Raw genomic sequence first — 23,509 nt, forward strand, 5'->3', positions numbered from 1 at the left:
GTACGAGGTATTCTACGAGCGGAACAAAAAACGAAAATAACTAGTGGTTGTAGGTGCAGGAGCTCATTCTTAGTACGTCAGCATGTTGAGAGAGATGGATAGGATCTGAACGGGGCATTTCTCGGCTAGTAACGACCCTACTGTAGCTGATGCGTGGAGGACGAGGCTGGAACACAACTTTTAGTCTCTTAGATGTTCAGAGGAGTATAGGGTGAACATAGGAGTCCACTACCTGGCAGATGATGCCCACTTGTGGTGGAGGTCGGTGGCTGTCAGGAGGGTGCAAAGAGAGATGACTTGGGTTGACTTTGTTGAGGAGTTCAACTGCAAGTATTTCCCTCGAAAGGCACAAGACCGAATGGAGGTGCAGTTATTGCAGGGGACTTGGTCAGTTCGTGAGATGGAAATGGAGTTTAGTCGGCTTTTGGTGTATGGGGACCAGGCGATTGAGTCCGAGGAATCGCATGTCTGGAGGTTTATGAGGGCCCTTCAGGATGAATTGAGGGTTCATTGTAGAGGGCGGAGCTACGCCACGAGGCACAAAGTTGGTTGAGACTACAACTTAGATCGAGGAGGAAATCCAAGCACAGGTTGTGACGGTTAGTCCAGCGGTTCTTGTAACGCCCCCGAACCGTTCTATGACCACGCAGGCCATCAGACAGCCACGGAACGCCACTATGGGAACTGTACCAAGGTGATCCAGTCGAGGGACGGAAGCTGCAGACTTCCCGACCGGTCCTCCCTAGCACAATTCCACCCGCAACCGAGACTACTTAGGCTTTGCAACCCTTGCGGCCTGGTGCGTTGTGTTGACCCGGACAAGGCCGAGTAACTTTTGCAAACTTGCCATGCTTTTCCCGAAAACCGAATATATTACTTCAATAGTTTATTACATTGAAAATAAATCATTAAAGCAATATATAAAGATAGTCGGATAATTTGTCATAAATTGCTTATGAAAATATAGGGTTTTACAAAGAACACAAGAAAACCCTATCCGGTACCCTAATGTTTGCTCCAGCTCTAGACTCACTTAGGCTTCTTGCAAAACAAAATAATATCATGAGTAATCTAATATTACTCAGTGAGCCTGGGCACCCCTTTCTCCTAAACAGGATTCTACTTCCCAACCCGACTATCCCAACAAGCAAATAAACAAGCAAGGCAAACTAGCAAGCACGTAATCAAAGCAACGCAACAGAAACAAAGCGGAAGCAACAATAACAAACAAGCGAGAGAAATTAGAACGACACGACTCTACTCGGACGAACTATACTCGCTAAACACAGAGAAAGACGACTAGAGGTACAAGGACTGCTCATAGGCATGCTCACTTGGACACAATAGACTCTTTAACTCTTACACGACTCGCAAGGACGACTAGGATAAAACAAGGGACGCTTGAAATACCCTAGACTCCTTCACCTATGGGCCCTCGATAATCTGTTCCATTCCACAACACTTCCCATGCTGAAACCACAAAGGTAACCAGCATGAGCCCCAAAGGTTACATCGTCATGTAACGGTCACGCTAGTAGCTAGCTAGCCGTGACATTGTCCCGCGCGAGTGGTCATCGGGAACTCTCGCGAGACAGAACCATATTTGGAACAGAAGATCGACACTCTATTCTAGCTAGGACTCGAGAAACAAATTCAAGAGACTTCGCTAAAATACTTACAACAACTCAAGCAAGAAATCAAGCAAAACAAGCAAGAAATTTCAAGCAAGATAACATGCAACAATCAACAAGCAACGAGGATGATAAGTCAAGCAACTTATGATCATTCTACATGCATGCAATCGATTTATCCAACTAAAGCAAATTAATGCAACAAGTTCTTTTACGCATGCAATCCATTTTGAATGATTTAACCCATTTAAATCCTTTAAGTCCAATTAAGCATGCAACTAACCTCAACCAAATTATGCAATAAAAATTGCAAGTACATTTTACCAATTTACTTCATGCATGCAACCGATTTTATGCAAGAAATATTGCAAGTAAAATCTTCACAATTTAACCATGCATGCAACTTTTTTATCCAAATTTTAAGTACTCCAATTACTTAACATGCACCCAAGTTCATTTTCTTATGGTGATTCCTAGCTCAAATTCTATGTGCATTTAAACATGAATCTAGCATGAATCCTACCATATTTCACATGCATCAAATTAAACCGATTCTAACATGAATCTAGTCTACATGCAACACGCAAATGGTGACCGCAAGGATCTAAAGATCCATGCAGCACCGCACACAATTACCGTAGAACTCACCTTGGGGCAACGGATAATGGATGGACTTCACTGCACCGCGGATCAGACAACTCCCTCTTCTTGCGTCCAACAGCAACTCTTCACAACTCTTCTTCCTCAGCTCTTTCCTTGGTCCACAACCAGCGTCTCTCTTTTTTCTCTTAGTAGCCTTTGAGCGAAATGGAAATTCTCTCCCTTTCGGCAACACTTCTCTCTTTTTCTCTCTTCTTTCTCTCTTCCTCTCCTTTCTCTCTTTCTCTCCTTCTCCCTTATGCAATTTTCAAAATGAGAGAGAGAGGTGGTCTTTATATAGAGAAAAGAATGGCGACATGGCCCAATGCATGTTTAAGGTGTGTCCAACACCAAAGTCACCAATTATTGCAGGTGTGTACACTTGTTAAGTGAGCACAACACTTGTCCAAAAGAATCTTCTCTTGTCTCCCACTTACTTCCCCTTGATCTAAATTAATCCTTGGTGGAAAATCCCACTTAGATTAATTTTGTGATTAAATGATCACTTAGTGGAGACTCCATTAACTCCAATTTTTATATTTAATTCTCCCTCCTTAGTGGGCTCTTTCCCACTCTGGCTTCCCGTCCAAGACACGTCCTTGTCCACTCGGCGTTCGTCTGGTGCGTCCGGTCGTTCCGCGTACGTTTGGTACGGTACATGGTACATGGTACATGGTACCATCGACCATCTCTTGGTCTTCTCTCGGTTCTTCCTGTCCCTTCCGGTACTTCTCTCGGTCCTTCCTGTCCCTTCCGGGTACTTCTCTCGGTCCTTCCTGTCCCTTCCGGGTACTTCTCGGTCCGTACTGTCCTTTCTGGTACGTCTCGGACCGTTTCTTCCGCATACGCAGTTTTCTGCGTTAACAGCCAATTCCCGATCGGTCTTAAGGTCTTGATTGTATATCCGACCACTCCAGTCTTGGCTTGGCCATCCTCCGATCCGCGCATTTTTCCTCGGACTTCCTTCAGCCATTCTTCTTTGTTTTTCTTTCTCTTCCTCTTTAAATCCTTTCTAGGCCATTTCCTTGAACTTTTACTTTCGGGATTTCTACCCTTAGTGAGGGTCATTACAGTTCTGGCAAGGGCGGCAAGCATGCACAGGAACCAAGAGGAAGTAGGAGGCTATGCAGAGGCTGACTGGTGCAGGATGCTACAGGTGCGGTAGTATAAATCACAAGATGGCAAGTTTTCCTTAGAAGAGTGCTCCGACGGCAGCCCAATTTGTAGCAGATGGCGATGGCAGTGGCACAACATGGAGTGAAGCTGATAGCATGGATTGAGCAGGCGCCACGGGTGTACTCGACCGTGAAGACTGGTGGAACTAGTGCTGGAGAGATCATAGGAACTTTATTGGTGGGTGGGTTTAAGTCCCACGTCAAGTTTGATTCTGGAACAACTCATTGATTCATTAACCCAAAGTACCCCGAGAGCGCCAATATTAGAGGAGATACCAGAGAGCGATTGTGTGTTGTCAGAGTCGTGGAAGGCAAGTTTCTGAGGGTCCTTGGTATTAGACTTGATGGAAGAAGTAACAAAAGAGTAGAATGATATCAAGACTCCATCTAGGCTTCAAGTATCATAAAGGGCCGAATTGGTGTCCAATGAAGGCCCAAGATGATTATACTCTTACTAAAGCTAAGGGAGAAGAAGATAGAAGAATCTAGAAAGCCCATCCAAGCCCATAAAAGAATGAGAGGGAAAGATGTTGAATAAGTCAAAGGAAGGCAAGTGGGAGCAAAGGGACGTTGGGAGTGGTCCCCTACACTCCTTGGGCGCTCATGTAGGCAAAGAGACGTTGGGAGTGGTCCCCTACACTCCTTGGGAGCTCATGAAGCTCCCCCTCTCTCCTCATGTCACTTTCACTCTTTGTCTTATGTTTACAATTCAAATCTCCCTCCTTGCCTATATATAAAGGCTTTGTGACTACTTTGTAACACACATATATATTGAATACAAGTATTTCCTCTCTCTAATTTGTTACTCTTTTCTCTCTACATATGCTTAACTAATAATCATAATGTAGATTAGTTAGAGAGTGATGTATTAGAGACTGTCCCTAAGGGCAGCCTAATACTTGTTAAATACACTCTAAACTCTTCTTTATTTAGTAGTTAATCTCTAGTTTATCTAGTGAATTACATCACAAGTTGATGGCTTGTTCACCTTAGAAATGAGTTCTCTTTTGTGTGGGTAAAGGGGGATTCAATCGCCAAGTGATTGTTTACTCTCTCTTGTGAGCTTTGTCTCATAAAATTCAACATGGCATCAGAGCCTAGTTGCTCTCTTGGTTCCTTAAGAACTCGTTTCTAATGTTTGCTATTTTTCTTTATTGTCTTAAAGTTCTTCTCTTTCACATCTTGTTGTTGCAAGCTTGTTCTTGGTCTTGTTGGTATGCCCAAATCCAAGCTTGAGGAGGGGAAAGATCTGATTTTTGCATCTCCATTTAGCTTAGTCAATTAGATGAAAGCTTGTTCTAAAGATGCATCTTTGTAACCAATGGACAAATGTTGTTCCAAAGGTACTTTTATTTTGTTTTACTGGCAATTGACCACGAAAATCATCTTCAATATGATATTTTGTGGGTCTTGTTCAGTTAAAGCCATCGAAAATCACTTGTTCATGTGTTATTTCGTGGGTTAAGTTGTTTAAGACATATGTCTTATGTCTTTACCGTTGGATAAATTAATTGTCCAAATGGTCCATAAATTTCAGCCACTAAAGCACCAAATTCTCAATGACTATTGGATGCTCTTGGTTGTTGAAGCTTCCGCAAAACTCAAGAAAACAGAGTAGAACTCTGTCCATTTGAACTCTTGAGAAAACTATCTATTCTCTACTCTCTATGGTCCTTATACTCTTGCCCATAATCTTTAATACTCTATTCTCTGGTTACTTATTCTTGGTTACTTATTCTCTAAATTCTTGGTTACTTATTCTCTAAATTCTCTTTTTATTTTGAGTAATATACTCTATTCTCTAATCTCTCACCATCTCTTGTTTAGAATCTATCTTAATCTCAAACAGGTTCATTCTTTAAAAATGGTGAGGTTGGCACATCACAATGCTTGGAAGTTAGAACCAATGGCCATCAAGCTGGTGGAAGGTGATGAATCAGCTCCAAAGCATGTGTGGTAGTGTAAAAGTTGTTAAGAGCTGATTGAATGTACACTAGTTAAGATCTTCTAGGCACAAGGTTTCAAGACTCAAAGACATGTCCCAAGCCATGACCAAGTCAAGAGAGTGGTCCCAAAGATGATTCAAAACATATCTCTAATTTAAAAAGGCTACCTTCTACACTCTACCTCTTAAATTATTTAAATTCATCTTATTTCAAGTTTTGTTCAATTTGAATTTCAAGTTTGAATTTATTTAATTCTATATTTATCTAAAAATATTTTATTTCGTTTTTAAAATAATTTTAAATTCGTTTTAAATATTTTCTTAACATAAATATAGTATTTAAGGAGAAATAAAAACCATTACCTTATTTATCTTAATTCTTTCATTTGGTTTCTCAAGTTTTATTTAGTGTTTTCTTAAACTCCACTACATATACTTTAAAAAATTTCTTTAAATCTCATGATGAAGGTTTAAAGGAGAGGAGGCATGTGTGGACATTCTCATGAGAAACACAAGATAAAGCAAAGAGATCCATATAAAGAGGAGAAATCAAGTCATGAAGGACTAAAAAGGGAATGGAAACACTTAGAGGAAGGAGTCACCTCTCATTCTAGTTACTTTACTCTCGGCAACATGAAAATCTCTGCCGAAGCGTCTCAAAGATCGACACATACGGAGGTCTTCCACTGTTATTCAGCTTCCGCGTTCTTCACAAAACTTGTAGAAAATTGAGTTGTCGGGCCAGTGGAGGTGAGATCATGCCAATCGGAGCAACCTTTCACGAGTTATGCTCGATTAAATGGAGATATATTAGTCTGGCGCGACTGAGAAGAAGCACTCGATCAATGAGATAAGTTGAGGGTCAAGTGGCCATTGAATGGACACGAACAAAGATGAAAAAGAAGCGACATTGAAGTGCTTACTGGAATTATCGGTCCATTGTTTGAACTGAAGTAGGGTTTACACAAACCTACAAGATTGGTTCTCATTAACCATTCAAGCCAATCTTGAGGGGGAGAAAGGTGTAAACTACCCTTATGGAGCTATAGAAGCAGTTTGAGGCAATTATGCTTCAAAGAAATGTTGGATTGGGATCAAGAAGTCATCAAACATAAAGAGGAGACCCATGGGGAGAAACTCAAGTGGTGGTGCAAAGATTGTCTCAACCAACACATTTCAACAAGAAGATCAAAGGCTATCTCTAAACCCTTAAATCTTTCAATATATTTAATTCATTAACCACATTTTAATCAGATTAGTCATGCATTGAAGTGAATTTGTCATGCTTAGAATCTGAATTTAGAAAACATTTTTTTTAGGTTGTGGTTTTAGAGAATTTTCTTGTATTAAATCAGATTATTAATATTTAATTTGTCATGTTTAAAGTTTGACTTTAGAAATTAAATTCATGATTAAAATCTGAAATTTATCTTGTTAATTTATGAGTTTATAAACTGAATATTAAACCGGATTTAGCATGATTTGAAATTGAATTTGCATGTTTGAAATTTGAGTTTTTAGTCATGTGTTAAAAGGAATTTAGATCTAGTAAAACCTTGTGCATGCTTAATGTTATTTGTTTTTATGATAAACATACTTAAGATCTTTCTTTACATATTTTGCTGGAGGTGTTAAAGAAAAGAAGGCCACTTGGAAGCTAGATGACAAGAAGAGAAGCAATGGGAAGAATTCCAAGCAAGAAGCCAAAGCTATCCCACATTCAAACCATGGCCATAGCTACATCATTCAACCATGAAGGCTATACTCTTTTTCCCTTGGCAAAGTTTTATCCCAAGTGGTTTTCTTTGCTAAGGTTTTTAATGAGGTAGTTCTTTGTTTGTTGCAAGCTTGGTCTTTGGTTCCCACCGCCCAAGCTTGAGGGGGAGTATTAGAGAGGAAAAAGAGAATAAGAACCTAAGGAGTATGTCAAGAAGACAAGGCTGTGCTTCAAGCTACTTTAAGGAGAACCTAAGGAGAATGTTTAAGGAACTTTAACACTCAACTAGGCTCGTGAATGTCCAAGCTTAACCTCCAATATCTCTACACTTAAGCTTGAGGGGTAGTATTAGGCTTGATGGAGGAAGTAACAAAACAGTAGACTGATATCAAGGCTCCATCTAGGCTTCAAGTATCATAAAGGGCCAAATTGGTGTCCAATGAAGGCCCAAGATGATTCTACTCTTACTAAAGCTAAGGGTTCTTGAATATAGAAGAATCTAGAAAGCCCATCCAAGCCCATGAAAGAATGAGAGGGAAAGATGTTGAATAAGTCAAAGGAAGGCAAGTGGGAGCAAAGGGACGTTGGGAGTGGTCCCCTACACTCCTTGGGCGCTCATGTAGGCAAAGAGACGTTGGGAGTGGTCCCCTACACTCCTTGGGCGCTCATGAAGCTCCCTTTCTCTCCTCATGTCACTTTCACTCTTTGTCTTATGTTTACAATTCAAATCTCTCTCCTTGCCTATATATAAAGGCTTTGTGACTACTTTGTAACACACATATATATTGAATACAAGTATTTCCTCTATCTAATTTGTTACTATTTTCTCTCTACATATGCTTAACTAATAATCATAATGTAGATTAGTTAGAGAGTGATGTATTAGAGACTGTCCCTAAAGGCAGCCTAATACTTGTTAAATACACTCTAAACTCTTCTTTATTTAGTAGTTAATCTCTAGTTTATCTAGTGAATTACATCACAAGTTGATGGCTTGTTCACCTTAGAAATGAGTTCTCTTTTGTGTGGGTAAAGGGGGATTCAATCGCCAAGTGATTGTTTACTCTCTCTTGTGAGCTTTGTCTCATAAAATTCAACACTTGGACAGGCGAGGGGTGTTGATATTCAGATTGCAGGGGAGTCGAAGCCAACAGAGTTATATAATGTTATCTTGGGGATGGATTGGTTGCATCGTCACAGGGTACATCTGGATTATCATCGAGGTAGAGTGGTCTTTCAGCGTCCAAAAGGGAAGTTAGTATTTGAGGGAGTGCAACCGACTTCGGGAAGTCTTGTGATCTTTGCCATGCAGACATGGAAGATGATTGAGAAGGGCATTTTACGGTGAGGCCTATCTGGTTACAATCTCGATGCCGGAGTCAGTGGGTCATTCTACGGTTGGCGGTATTCAGGTTGTTAAGGAGTTTGAGGATGTGTTTCAGTCGTTGCAAGGATTACCACCATCTCGTTCTAATCCCTTCACAATTGAATTGGAATAGTGGACTATGCCGTTATCCAAGGCGCCTTACAGTATGGCTCCAGCAGAGATGACGGAGCTGAAGAAGAGCTGGTTGCTAAAGCTTTGACTAGGAAAGGAACTGCTCTTGGGAGGATGGTTAAATTCTCAAAAGACTACGAATCTGTGATTGAAATTTACTTGGAAGCTCTTGCTGAGCATCATAACTCTGACACGTTGAAGAGACTTGACGAGGCAAAGATAGCAAAGGAAAAAAAGGAGATGGAGGAGCGAAAGTAGAGAGCTCGAAGGAGAAAGAGATGGGGAATGCTGCTTTTTTAGAAGGAAGACTTCAAAACTACAATCGATCATTACTTTGCGGCCATTATTATGGATAATGAAGACATCAGTCTTCTCACAGATCGTGATGCTGTTCATCTGGAGTTGGGTAAGGTACACAGAAATGCTTCTCTCTTCTTTTTTTTTTTTTTATTTATTTTTGGTTTCTAACTATTCCTTATTAGACTAAATTGCCAGACTGAAGTCTAAATGTTTTTTTGTGTTTGATTCAGTATGATGAGTGCGTCAAGGGTTGTGATAACGCAGTTGAAAGAGGTAGAAATCTTGGGTTAGATTGAAAGATGGTTGTTAAAGCTCTAACTAGGAAAATAACTGCTTTGGAGAAGATGGTTAAGTGCTCAAAAGACTATGAATCTGTGATTGACTCTTAGCTGGAACCTCTTACTGAGCATCATAACCTAGAGGCATTGAAGAGATTGCACGAACCTAAGAGAGCAAAGGAAAAAAAGGATAAGGAGGAGTGGAAGTAGAGAGATTTGAAGGAGAAAGAGATGGGGAATGCTGCTTTTCAGAAGAAGGATTTTGAAACTGTTATCAATCATTACTCAACGGCCATGGTGATGGATGATGATGAAGATATCACTTATACTACAGATCTTGCTCCTGCTGATCTGGAGATGGGAAATGTACTTAGAAATGTTCCTTTTAAGAAGATAATTCTTACCTTACTTAGAGTGATTTGCTTGGCATGAGGGGTTAAGTCTAAATGTGTGGTTGTGGTTGATTATACAGTATGCGGAGTGCATCATTGATTGTGATAAGGTAGTTGGAAGGGGCAGAGAGCTTAGGTCAGACTGTAGGTTGTTAGCTATAGCTTTGAGTTGAAAAGGAATTGCTCAAGGGAAGATGACTAACTTCTCAAAAGACCTATGAGCCCATGATTGAGACTTACCTGGAAGCATCGTAACAAATTCACGTTTAAGAGACTAAATGAGGCAATGGGAGCAAAAGAAGAGTTGGACAATGAGGAGCGTAATGAAGGTACTCCGTTTGCAGTCCATGTGATGACTTTCTGAGCAAAGAAAGACTTGGAGGCTAGGGAAACAAACCAGTGTGTCGGACGACACCAACCTTCGTTAGGTGCTTTTCCTGGTTTGATTGTGTTTTTTGTTATTTATTGGACATTGAGTTCTCAATTGCTTGTGTTTATAGCCCAATAGATGGGAGGATTGTCTCACTGAGTATTTGTGATAATATTCATGATTCTCAATTGTTATTTTTGATATAGGTAAAGGCAAAGTGTGATCCTGGAATCAAGGCAATGAAGAGGAGGATGTTCTAGAGGCTCGGTTGTTTGTTCTATGCTGCTGTTAGGTTGCTAGAATGGAATGTAGTGATCTAGAACGGTTGTTTAGGTTGCTGTTTCATTGTTCTGACTTGGTTATGATATTAATATTGTTGGTTGATCTATTATTGGTTTAAGTTGGAATGATTATTGGATTAGTTGAATTTGGTTTAATTGAGGCATTTCTAGTTTAATGTTGTTATTTATTTTCTCGGTTGTATTGATTGGGGTTAGGTTATTAGTGAGTATGGGATCACTATTTTAATATTGTATTAAAAAAACGAGTGGCTCGTTTCATCAATACTCGTACATACCGCTACTACACTTCACTTATCTTGACGAGTAAAGGAGTGTCAATGGAGATGGATCAAGTCCTTACAATCTACACATCCATCGATTATTAAGGAAATAAACTCCATGGCCAAATTCCATATTCTATTGGTCTGCTGAAGGAGCTTCGTAATCTCAACATGTCTAACAATTCATTCACGGGTCACATCCCATATTCTTTGGCAAACCTGAAAAATCTCAAATCGATAGACCTATCCCAAAACAAGATTTTTGGTGAGATTTCTACTGAGCTTTGGGCTCTCTCTTCTCTTGAGTGGATAAACGTTTCACACAACCATCTTGTAGGTTCCATACCACGAGGCACACAGTTTCAGCGATAAAATTGCTCATCATACGAGGGAAACCCTGGACCTAATGGTCACTCCCTTAAGGATGTTTGTGGAGATATCAAAGCGATTACAACACCACAACCCGAACTGCTAAAGAGAAAAGAAGAAGAACAAGAAGAAGAAAAACCATTGAGTTTGATTGCTGTATGTTTAGGCATTGCAGTTGGAGTTGTATTTGGACTGGTGATGGGATACATAGTGGCTTCATACAAGTATATGTGGTTTATGAAGACATTTGGCCAAAGCAAGCAAGAGGGCACCATAACGTGCTCCAACCGGTGTTTCATAAGTGACGGCGAGGCATACCTCTGTTAAATGAAATTGTTGTATAAATTTCATACATATTATGTTGTATTTCATGAGGAAAAATATACGTGTTATGAATCAATTAATATGTATTACTAGAAGATGAAGGTGTGTGTATATTAGAAACATATATTTCTTAAAAGAAATGAAATTGTTTCTTAAGTAAACTTATTGTCACATGAGTTTTCTTTTTTAATAAACCAAACTAAAAGAGACTATAGTAGTTTAGTATATCACTACAAGAAAACAAGCAGTTAGCGACTGCACAATTAGTCGCTTTGTAGTCGTAAAAACCGTGGTTACGACTAAATAGCGACTAACGCAAGCAGTCGGAGATTGAGAGTCGCTAATTAATGTAGTCGTATATGTAGTCGTCTTTTAGCGACTACTTTATGACCAAAACTTGTAGTCCTCATATGGTCATAACGTCGTCGTCTCGTAGTCGTTAAAGTAGTGTCTGTTTTACGACTATTGTGTGATTAATTAGCACAGACAAGTGGTTTTCTTACTGTTGTCAGTTTTTAGTCGTATAATTGTGGTGACAAATTGGCGACTAAGTACTGACTGAGTGTTTAGTAGTCGCTGTATAGTCACTTACCTTAGTGACTATTTAGAAACTACATTACGACTATTTGGCCACTGATGTTGATTTTAGAATCTGAATGTTACGACTATTTGGCCACTGATGTTGATTTCAGAATTTGAATGTTGCATATACTAATTTCCCTTTATCCTCTTCCTTTCATTCTTGTTTACCAATTTAAATTGAAAGATTCGAATTTGGAAAGACATAATATCGAAATATTGAAATACACGGTACATGTTCAAGTTACAGAAATAAAAAAGGTCATACACACAATCTGAAAGTGGCAATGAGTTCATCCAAAAGCGTGAGAGATAGAGTTCATCAGAAAATAGTGAGATAGAGTACATCCGAAAAGAGTGACATTGATTTCATCCAAAAAGAGTTAAGACAGAGAAACCTATTAAGCAGTTGAAGTTGCATCATTTTGGGGAAGAGGTTCTGTGGTTGTCTCTTTAGCTGAATGGCTTGCAACGAAACTCTGAAACCGCGGATCACATTCCCTCAGAAACTCCTCGACGATGGAGAATTGGTTAATCTTGTCCTTCTGGGCAGCAATAACTTTGGATTGCTCAGCTTCACGCGCAGCTATTACTGCATCACGCCTCTGCAGTTGAGCAGCCTGTTCTTCTATCATGCGTTGAGCTTCCTTCAAATGTTCTTGGAGAGCAACTAAGGTAGAAGAGCCATATGCTTGCTTATGCTTTCCATTGACAAGGCAGTACTTGAGGCTTCCAACCCCATAAGGTGTTCCTCTTGAATCCTTCTCAGTGGACTTGAAAATAAGAGAAAAGTTAAGATTAGAGGATGACAAATTAAAATCCAAGACTATAAATGTGTATTGGTTTTTAAAAAAGTAACCTCAAGGAAAATTTCTGCATATTCTTCTGTTGTGAGGTCCCGTGGCCGTGATTCTCCATCTGACATAGCAAAAGACTCTGTCTCGAGCTGAGTCAACCTCTCTTGAACAGTCTTCTCATAAGTTTCTGCAATCTTTTTTGCCTTCCGATCAACATATGTACCATCAGGCTTTGTATGTGCCTTGATAAAAACCTCACCAAGTCGGACTTCTCTTACCAATTCCTCAACCTGCAATGTTAGCAAAGAAACATAGATTAACTAAAAAAAATAACAGCTATGTAAGAATTAAAAGTGGCAAAAATAACAGCTACTTAACCATTTCGTCTTGAAGCTGTCGATACGACTTTGGCCCTGAGAGGTGGACGTGAGGACCTAGGCCGTTATGGTCAGACATACGGGCATCAAAGTAGGTTTTACTCTTTTGTTGTGCTTCTTCAGTGTCCCAGTAATCCTCCATCGTAACCCAGAGAGTGTCGCCAATCCAGTTTGGTTGAACTCGACTAGTTCTCACAGTGCTAACCATGTCTTTGACCCGCTTTTGACAGATTTCCTCAAGTAAGCTTGAAAAGTCCCGATTATCAAAGGATCCCAGGTGTGGGTTTTCTAGAAAAAAAGGAGCTATTGTGAGTGAAAAGAAGACATGTAAAGCTATGTATGAAGGCTATGTGACATAAATCCATACCGCGAACTCAAGGAAGTATCTCTCTTGTTTGTCCCGCGGCACACATGTCCAGCTGAAGAAGGGACCTTCGAATTTGTTTTGAAGAATTTTAGTAATCTTTCGAACAAGTTTACATCCTTTGTCACGAGTAAACCTCCATACACATGAACCAATAAAATAAGTAAGTAGGTTACTTAAAAGCAAATAATAGACAAACCAAAAGAAATGAGATCAATACAAGAGGCATCAGTTTCTATTGAATTACAATACGCATACGCATAAGACAAAAAACACCATTGCTATTCGTATAAGCCAACATCACAAAGACAAAAAACATCATTGCTATTCGTATAAGCCAACACAACAATCATAAAACACCATTGCTATTCGTATAAGCCAATACCACAATCATAAAACACCATTGCTATTCATATAAGCTAACACCACAATCATTACAATACATTCACTCACCAATTTCTCTTCTAACAATCACAAAACACAATTACAGTACAAAACCCACCAAACTCTCTTCTAACAATCACATAACACCATTACAAAACATGTGAAGAGGAATGTCATACCATTGGGTGTTCGGTATGGGTGTGGGAGAGAGGACAATGGTGAACTTATCCCTGTCTGGAACCAGAAGCAATGCATTTAGAGCATGCAATATGTCCGCCTGGACTTCCGGCAACACCGGAGAAGATTCTTCTTCGAAGTTGTTCCCTTGAGACGATGGATGTGATGGATGCTTGTGACTTCTGGCCTGACTTCTGGCCTGAGTTTGAGAGGGTCGAACTGGAGAAGGCGGAGAGACATCCCGACTTCTGGCCTGAGTCTGAGGATTGAAGTGGACTTCTTTTGAAGGAGTACGGTGTAGTTCGGGTGGAGGTGGGTGTGTAAATGAGTTCTGAAAAAGTTGTTGCGGCGGAGGATAGTTCGGGATCTAGGCTGCTGATGATTGTCGTTGCAAACCGCCGACTTGTACTTCAGGCGTCTGCAGAGGAGTAGGAGGATCTTGGACCGCCGGCGTGAAGTTGTACTGACTGGGCAGAGTGTTAGGCGGTCGATTTAGTGTTGCCCCTATCGGTCTCTGAGTAACGTTAGGACCAACCTTCCTCTTTCTTCCTCGATTCGGCATCTTGTTGGTGATTGATAGAGAGACTGAGTAGGGTTTGAGAGAGGTAACGAGAGAGGTTTAGAGAGAGGCGATCGAGTTCGAGAGGTAGGGTTAAGGGGGTGTCTTGTGAGACTAGGGTTTCGTATAGGTTAGTTAGTGGTTAATGGGCTAAGTTTAGGAATTTGTAGGCCTTAATTAGTTAATTAGGAAGTGGATTTGGACCTAAATTTAACCCAATTGTAAAATATAGCATTTAAATTATTAAGGTACAAATTATAATAATAAAATTAATTTATTATTTTGGTAAAAATTATAATTACAAATTTAAATAATTTTGGTAATTACAAATCCTTAATGAAATTTAATTTAAATAACAGGCTACAAATATAATTTATTTGGGTTTAAATACTGAAACAAACTTAATATTATTTAACAAAGTACTTAACATATATTATATTACAAAGTTATTAATACTAAAACAAACTTAATATTATTTAACAAAGTACTTAACATATATAATATTACGAAGTTATTAATACTAAAACAAACTTAGTGTTTTTTTTTTTTTTTTGACAAATAATGATATATATAGCATATTAAACAAACTAAGAAAATGGATATTCGTCTTCTTCTTCTTCATCATCAGAAGAAGATAAATTACACAGGAATTCATCTTCTGGATCCGCATCTCCGACTTCGTAATCAAGGTTTATTGGATTAGCTTCTTCTACCAAATTGTCGACTATGAGATCTTCAATTGTAGTCATCATCAGTTTACAGCATCATCAGTTTCTGTTTGCAATAGAGCCGGTTCGTTGTTTTCGTATTCTCCTGAAATGTTTCCTCTAGGATTTACTTTTAAAACACTGAGCCACTCCCGCTTTGGTTTCTTTATGTATGGATACGGAATATAGCAAACTTGATCCGCTTGAGATGTTGTTTGCAAAATCAGTAATTAGTATGGATAGTTACATTTATGATGAAAATATCTAAATTATATGGAGTCTTTACGTACCTAAAATAAATGGTTCATATTTGTTGTATTTCCTTGATGCGTTCACGTCTACAACACAACTATTGCTCTTCCGAGTGCTTCTACCGAGAACAGGATCATACCACTTACACTTAAAAAGTGTGATCTTCAAATTGACCATCCCCTCATATTCAAGTTCTATGATATCGATGATGTTCCCGTAGAAATCCGCGCCATCAGATGCATCAATGTAATTTTCACCAGTAGCACATACACCATAGTTACATGTCTTCCGTCCAGCACCGTGAGTTTGCGTATGAAACACATAGCCTCTTGTATAGTACATTGGCCAAGTTCTTTTTCGGTCAATCCTGGATATTTTGTTGAAAGAAAATCCTCGAACATACTAACAAAGCAACATATATACATGTATATGAGTAATAATTGTGGATTTTCTAAATGAAAATGTAAGTTGAGAGTCTTTTTTATATACCTCTCAATTGGTTGAAAATAGTCACAATTTCGTAAAACATATGCATGGGCACATTGATAGTCTCTCTCTGAAAGCCATACTTCATGAATTTCCCCACTTGGACGACCGACATGAGTAAATATATTAGGTACTCCAGGGACATGAAACACAGGGACTTCTCCTTCGTTGAATCTTGTTAACCTGATCAAATGAGTTAAATTAAATTAATGATAATATATATTTATGTTCAAATATCTAAATTATATATGCATTTAATTGCAGTGACTTTGTTTGTATATGATCGGCAAAGTAGTGCTCTGAGAAATAAGCAATCTTGTCAATTGATCCTGCCGCAAATCTTTTGTTCTTTACTTTTCCTTTCAACTTTTTGAAAAACCTTTCAAAAGGATACATCCACCTATACTGTACAGGGCCTCCCAATTCTGCTTCATACGGAAGATATATAGGCAAGTGCTCCATCACATCAAAGAATGATGGTGGAAAGATTTTTTCTAAGTTGCATAAGATCAAAACAATGTTCTGCTTTAGAATCTGAACGCGACTTTTTTGCAAAGTTCTCGAGCATAAGTCCCTGAAAAATGCTCCAACCCCTACAAAATATATATTCAAATTGCATGTCTCACAAAATTAATATATTCATATATACTCGTTTTATAGAGTTAGAAATAGCGTAGTACCTGATAACGCAAGGTGAACGTTCCGGTCTAGGAGTTCTGCGAAAATAAATGGAAGTAGTCGCTCCATAAAAACATGGCAATCATGACTCTTCATTCCTGAAAACTTGCCATTGATCAAATCAACACAACTAGCCAAGTCTGACGAATAACCATCTAGAAATTTCGCTGCATGCTTGACACATTCCAATAAACTTGTTTTGGCTTCCTTTGTCAATGTATATGCTGGGAATGGCGCTTTACCCTTCCTATCAATATGTAAGTGTGGTCGAGAACAAAATTGTTCTATGTCCAATCTTGACATGATGTTGTCTTTAGATTTACCCTGCACACTCATAAGAGTATACAAGATGTTGTCCACAAAATTCTTCTCGGTATGCATCACATCAATATTTTGTCGGAGATTGAGATCTTTCCAGTAAGGTAGCGACCATAATAAGCTTTCTTTGTGCCAATTATGTTCCTTTCCATAGCCTGCCATCTTCTTTTCATGACCGTTACCACTGACGTCCATGATTTTTGGTGGATTTACGCATTTCAAACGCTCGTAATAAACTTGCTCACCAGTTAAAGACTGTGGTGGATATTCGTTTGAAGTGTCTCTTCCCATCAGGAAATCTTTTTTGTTCTTCCTTAATGGATGACCATGAGGAAAGAATCTTCGGTGACAGTCAAACCAACATGTCTTCCTTCCTTTGGGTAGATAAAACGACTTTGTACTTTCCATGCAAATTGGACAAGACAATTTACCGTGGGTGGTCCATCCCGATAACATGCTATACGCCGGAAAGTCGCTTATCGTCCACATCAGCACAGATTTTAGATTAAAGTTTTGATTCAAAGACACATCGTAGGCATCGTATGAGTTGCAAAGTAGTCGCCAAATATACGACTATCAGCTGTGGTCGGTAACGTAGTCGTTATTTTACGACAACCTTACGACTATCTTATGACTCGCCGAAAGAGTCGCATAATATTCGCTACTTTAACGACTATGTTACGACTATCATCTATGGTCGGTACTGTAGTGACTCAGTAGTGACTAAATCACTGTAGTCACAACGTAGTCACAAAGTGGTCACCTTGTGGTCATTCTTTTTGGCGACTACAGATGTAGTCGCTACTTGTAGTCGCTAAACGCCTGTTTTCTTGTAGTGTATCAAATTATCTTTATGTCGTTAAGTTATACTTTAGTATATACATATATCTAATTGTCTCACCTACTATGATATTTAGCTCAATTAAAGGCATGATTTCACCAAAACAAAACTCCAACATTCAGGCATGAAAATTTTAATCTTGCTCAATATTTTACTCTTAAAACATAAAAACAGAGAAACTCATTTGTTATTGTATGTGACACCCCGATTTGTGAAGAGGTTTAAAAGAATTGATTTGACCACCTATTTCACCAAAGTGCACTTATGTTTTCGGTCAAGGGTTCTGAGAGAACTCCAGAGTTAAGATTATTTGAGCTGGAGTAGTTTTAGGATGGGTGACCTTCCAGGAAATGATTGTCAGAACTGTGCGAGCGAAGACAAAACACAAGGAAAGATCATTTGGTGATGTGTAGAGATGGTAACAACTCTTTAAAGCTTCTCGGACATAGCAATCTGGCCGTCGGATATAAGTGGATCCACGGGCTGGGAGTGGACGTGGAGGCCACTAAGCAAAGTGGGCCCATGGTCTAGGATTAGAAATGGGATCCACTAAGTGAGTAGACGGTCGAGGCGTTACAAGTGGTATCAAAGGGTATACGGTTCTAGGACATGTTCTTGAATGGAAATAGACTTGTCTAGATTGTCTGAGACGCGGTAAGTGTTGTGTGTTTGTTGTTTGTTGTTTCGGAGTTCTTAGTCTTTGTTCAAGAAATAGCAGATGGCTAGTAGAAAGTGTTTGGAAAGTAGTAGATCACGCTGGTATCAGAAAATATTGTTGCGGTGATTCATGAAAGTGGAGGTGTTTGAGAATGGAGTTCCGAAAAGCTAAGTTGGGGAGTTACTTCATCAGGCTGGCTTTGAGTACCACGGCTAGCAGGTTAGGAATTTTAATGCAGAATTAGAGGGGTCTGAGGGTGTGGCCGGTGTGGGAGCCGGTATGGAGTTTGTCGGTGGAACAACAGGTTTTGCTCAGGTTTGAGATGAACGTATTGTGGATTTACTGACAATGGAATGGGAAAGGATTTCATAAGATGATTAGTTCTTATGTTTTTATGTATGTTGGAGTTAAATTCATATGTTGTTTTGGAAACAGAAAGTTTTATGAATAATAGTTATAACTTGTCTATTTCGGTAAGAACATGTGTAAACACCCGAGTGGTTGGAATATTTTAGAGTTGGCCTGAAGAGTGTTCATGGTGGTGGTGATATTCTCGTGAGAGAATCTGGTGGTTGGACATTGCGATGTTTTATGCGAACCACGGGAGGTTGTTCTGCTCGGAAGATGCTTATAGACGTTAAGACTTGTTTGCTCATGAGGAAATGATTAGTTCTCTAGAGGAAATGAATAGTTCTCTGAAGGAGATGATTAGTTCTCTTGAGGGGATGATTAGTTCTCCTGATGCACCGCGGCCTTGAGGGGTTGCGACCCTGATAGCGGCAGAGAAGATGATTATTTTTCCTTGAAGATGATTAGTTCCTCTAAGGGGTTGAGTGTTTCCCCTTTACCGAGATCTTGAGGGTGAAGATTCGAGAGTGAGACAGCATGGCTCAAAGACGACGATCTCAGAGCGAGGGCGGTGCAGTTCAAAGGTTACGACTTGAAATAATCTGACCCGTTTAAAAAAAAAATAATCTAATTAAATACTACATAATACTTAATTACAACCAAACAATAATTCAACATGCACAGCGGAAGACAAACCAAACTAACTCCAATTTAATATAAATACCATATAAATTATAACCAATTAAAACCATCAACCTAACATGCTTCCAAACCAGGTTCCAACATAATTAACATAATCAATAATACAACCGAGACCCTAGATCATCATCCTCCTCATCGCCATGATTCCACGCTACACATGCATTACCTGCACCACAAACACAATGAGATGCGTGAGTATTACCAAAAATACCCAGTGAGGCGATCCTTCCATCTACGAGCTATACACAAGCAAATCAAGAGTATAACCACAAATAAAATATAACAAACCAGTCATTAAACAGAACACTCAATAACACATTCACCACACCTACACATCATCACACAAAACAAGTCATACAACCCAATCGCTCAGATAAGCTCATGGTCACGCACTCACCTTAACAAGCTGATTCTAAAAAAAAATATAACCAGGAGAGACTCTCCTCGCGTCTGAAACAGTCCAGAAACGTCCTACAACAAGTCACACAACCAAAAGCAACCTTGAAGAAAACTAGACAGAAACATCAGAAAAGAACAGTCTCAAAGGCGAAACCCTAAAATAAAAACCAACCGTTAAATATCAAATCCCTCTGGTGCAAAGCTAGCCCTAGACGTCACTAAGTTTCCACAAAATCTCATGCCGATCAGAAACCAGACGAAACCTTGATCTCAGTTACAATCCCGATGGTCCCAACTCGAGTCTGAGAAAACATGTCTCACGAAACTACCAATAACTCATCGACTTTAAATCCAAATCCATTTCTGTAAAAAGGAGAATGACTATGAAAGACTTGAAAATAACTCTACCAAATTTTGTTACCTTTAACAACGATTTAATATATCGAAACTTTTTCTTCCCAAACCTAACGATTCTGCTCCTTCTCCTTCTCTTTCTCTCTAACACAAACCTGCTGATCTCTTTCTCCTTCTCACCAAAACGACCAAGATCTCTCTCTCTCTTACTCTTTGAGAAACCAACGTTGACACTCCACCAAAAGAAAGGAGGCGACACTTTAAAAAAAATCAAGGGCTTTTGGTTTAATTAGATTAAACCAGGATTTCATTAAACCGATAATTAAACCAAAATTAATTAAAATCCACTTCTTTGATTTATTTAACACAACCCAAAATATAATCGCCGTATACAGATGTTACTATTCTCCCCCACCAACCAGGATTCATCCTCGAATCCCGCAACACCGTCCATCCACCGTGGACCTCCTTGCAATCTTCACCACGCCCCGCAAATCCTCCGACTGGACTGAAAAACGTCAGCCAAAGTTTCCCCATGCATCTGTCACAACAGCCTGCACACCCCCGTGATCCAACGGTCCACAAAACTCTGATCCCACTTGTAACGCCCCGACCGTCCCTATGGTCGGACAAACCGCAGACCGACTCAAGAACACTATGTTGAGTACAACCGCCCGCAATCCATCCAAGGTTCCACCAACAAATTGGGTCCCTCAGCCAGTTCACTGACGATTGTCTCTCTGCTGCGCACATCCCTTAGGCTTTTCAACCCTTGGGACGCATGCGGCGTTGTGCTGGCCCGGACTAGGCCATGTACCATTTTTACTTGTCTGAATATATGAAAATAACGTTTATTAATACTTAGTACACTGTTGCTTTTAAAACAAAGACCAAGTAAAACAGGTGGATCCATTTCAAAGAAAACATGTTAAAGGCAAAGGATTTTTCAAAACAGCAAGAAAACACCCTATCTGGTTTCTTAGCTGCCCCAACTCTAACTCACTTTGTCTTTCCTGTAAGACAAAAACAATTTTGGAAAGAAATGATTAATCTAAGATTTCTCAGTTAGTTGGGTAACCCTCTAACATGCTTTCTCCCCACCCATCTACCCCACAACAATAAGCAAGAAAAACCAAAGAGTGATCGGACTCAACACGCCATAGACCGACCTTTCATCAAGTCTACTAGAATTTAAACTCCTCAAATTATGCATGCAAAAATAATCTAACATGCATGACACCCCCATGTCCAAATTTGTAATCAAGAAAATTCTTGCAAATTTTTCCACCGTTAACTGATCCCAACTCTCCAGATTATGCATGCAAAGAGTCTTTCACCCTTGCAGGCACTTTAAAATTTCCCCAAGACTTCATAAACTTCTTCCCCAAGAATGCATGCAAGTCAACTTAAGAGCTTAGCTTGTCTACATGCACTCTAACAAGATCTACATGAAACAAGCAACAAGCAACATGCAACAAGCAAGGACTGATTTAAGAGCTAGAAAGCTAATGCATCATCCCAAAAACAACAAACCGCAACTCACTGTTTTTAGCAGAACTTGATTGGATTGATCTTCACCACACCGCCGATCTGACAGCAACTCCTCTTCCTCCTTAGCCTGTAGCTCGAACGTCCCTTATCTTGTTTCTCCTCTTGCTCGGAAAATCTCTTGAGTTTTTCTCTCGAGGAATCAAACAAAAATTTAGGAGAGTTTTGGTGCTTTAAGAGGTTTTTGGTCGAAAATGAGAGTTTAGAGCAGCTATTTTTATAAGCCTCTCACTCGAGTTCCATGGAAGAGCATGTGGCGATAAATGTCTCAGTTCTTGCATGGATTTCACCACGTGGCTCAATCTTGGCTGCATGTGGCGCGTGTATCTCAAACGCCAGACAAAAGAGGCTTAATCCTTCGATATGTGGCATCGCAGCTTATGGCCGGACTCTTCCACTTCCCTTTGTCCTTCCCGCATTCCTTCTACTACCCGTGTGCACCCGCAGTGCATGGCCTTAATGTCTGTGGTCTGGTCCCCTGGTACATTCTTTCCCGTACCACAAGTCCCCTTCTCGACCAATTTTCTTCTGTAATTCTTTTCTTTCGCCCAACGTACTTGGTACATACCACGAGTCACTCCCAGCTCCCTTGGTACACTGGCCGGTCAGCTGGTACGCAGCCATAGGCCTGGGCATATTGACCATATCCGAAATCCGAACCAAAATCCGACCTGAAGTAGATGGTTCGGTACGGGTACGGGTTAGTGATAATATCCGATCGGTGTCTTTCTTCTACTAAATCGGATACCCATACCCGATCAGATAATACCCGATATCCAATATTAAACTGAATACACACAAAGATATATATACATTAGCAAGCAAAGAATATTACAAATCCCTAATCCCCTTTCTTCCTTTCCTTTGCGGATTTGATTTTGATTTACCCACAACCATAGTAGATTCAAATTCCCTTTTCTGAAAACCATTGAATCGATATAAGACCCATTTCTTCAAACTGAAAACCCTAAATCTCAATATCCATCTCCTCCGCCGTCTGAAATTCTCAAAGGCAATGTAAGGTACTCTGCTTCTTCTTCTTCTTCGATCATAATCTGTAATTCTGTCTTCACACAAAGATTTTCTGAATGTTAATTTGCTGTAATGTTTGTTGCATGTTCGATTGTTTTTATCCTTTTGTTCAATCCTTTTTTTTGTAATCTGTAATGTTTTTTTTTTGGGGTAGTTAATCTATACTTCTTCTTCTTGTTTAATCGTTAATTGTTTTTGAAAAAATATGACTGATAATTGTTGTTTACTTGTTTTTGTTTTTCTTGTTGTGTTTTCGATTATTTAAAAATATATGCTTGATTAGCTGCTTGATAATTGTTGTTTGTCAAACCAGTAATCGTTTTAGTTTGGTTTTATGTATGACTGATCTTATGAAAGCTGCTAGTAGATACGTAAGTGATAAATCATGATTGTTGGGTTGATATTCATACTCGTTTGCATCTGAAACTGAAATATTAGTACTTAAGCATTGCTAGTAGCTATGTAAGTAATTAGTTTTTATTAGTTGTAGTAACTGAAACCTGACTATGATCATTTGTCTTATTATTTGCAGATGGATTCATCATCTCCAATCCATGATAATCGAGACAGAGATGAAGATGAGAATGATGACTTAAAACAAGAAGATTTTCTGACCCCGGATTCAAACCGTAGAGGCAAAACGAAACGAAAACCTGTGAGTGGAGCTGCTTATGGTGATGAGGCTACTGATGCAGCTGATGAAGCTGATACTCAGCAACATAATGCTAAGAGGCAGAGGATACTCCAGA

At 39.4% G+C, this 23,509-nt stretch overlaps 1 protein-coding gene across 1 annotated transcript; it reads right to left on the bottom strand.

Moving 5' to 3' along the window:
• Positions 1-15,426: 15,426 nt before the first annotated feature.
• On the bottom strand, positions 15,427-17,367 carry LOC147941031 (uncharacterized). The gene is made up of 4 exons (XM_087458360.1): positions 16,563-17,367; positions 16,151-16,475; positions 15,886-16,065; positions 15,427-15,763 (listed from the first exon to the last, which is right to left on the bottom strand). The coding sequence occupies exons 1-4, from the start codon at positions 17,365-17,367 to the stop codon at positions 15,427-15,429; spliced, it is 1,647 nt and encodes a 548-aa protein (XP_087314486.1).
• Between the last annotated feature and the right edge of the window lie 6,142 nt (positions 17,368-23,509).

This window comes from Camelina sativa, chromosome 7 (genome assembly GCF_030686135.1).
Source record: "Camelina sativa cultivar CO46 ecotype springtype chromosome 7, ASM3068613v1".
Lineage (NCBI taxonomy): Eukaryota > Viridiplantae > Streptophyta > Magnoliopsida > Brassicales > Brassicaceae > Camelina > Camelina sativa.

Bases quoted from the DNA above. Each gene is read 5' to 3' on its own strand.
- LOC147941031 (XM_087458360.1), bottom strand. From the start codon at position 17,367: ATGTGGACGATAAGCGACTTTCCGGCGTATAGCATGTTATCGGGATGG. The intron at 16,476-16,562 runs GTACTACGCTAT...TATATTTTGTAG, and splicing joins CGTTCACCTTGCGTTATCAG to GGGTTGGAGCATTTTTCAGG. The intron at 16,066-16,150 runs GTCACTGCAATT...TCATTTGATCAG, and splicing joins GCCGATCATATACAAACAAA to GTTAACAAGATTCAACGAAG.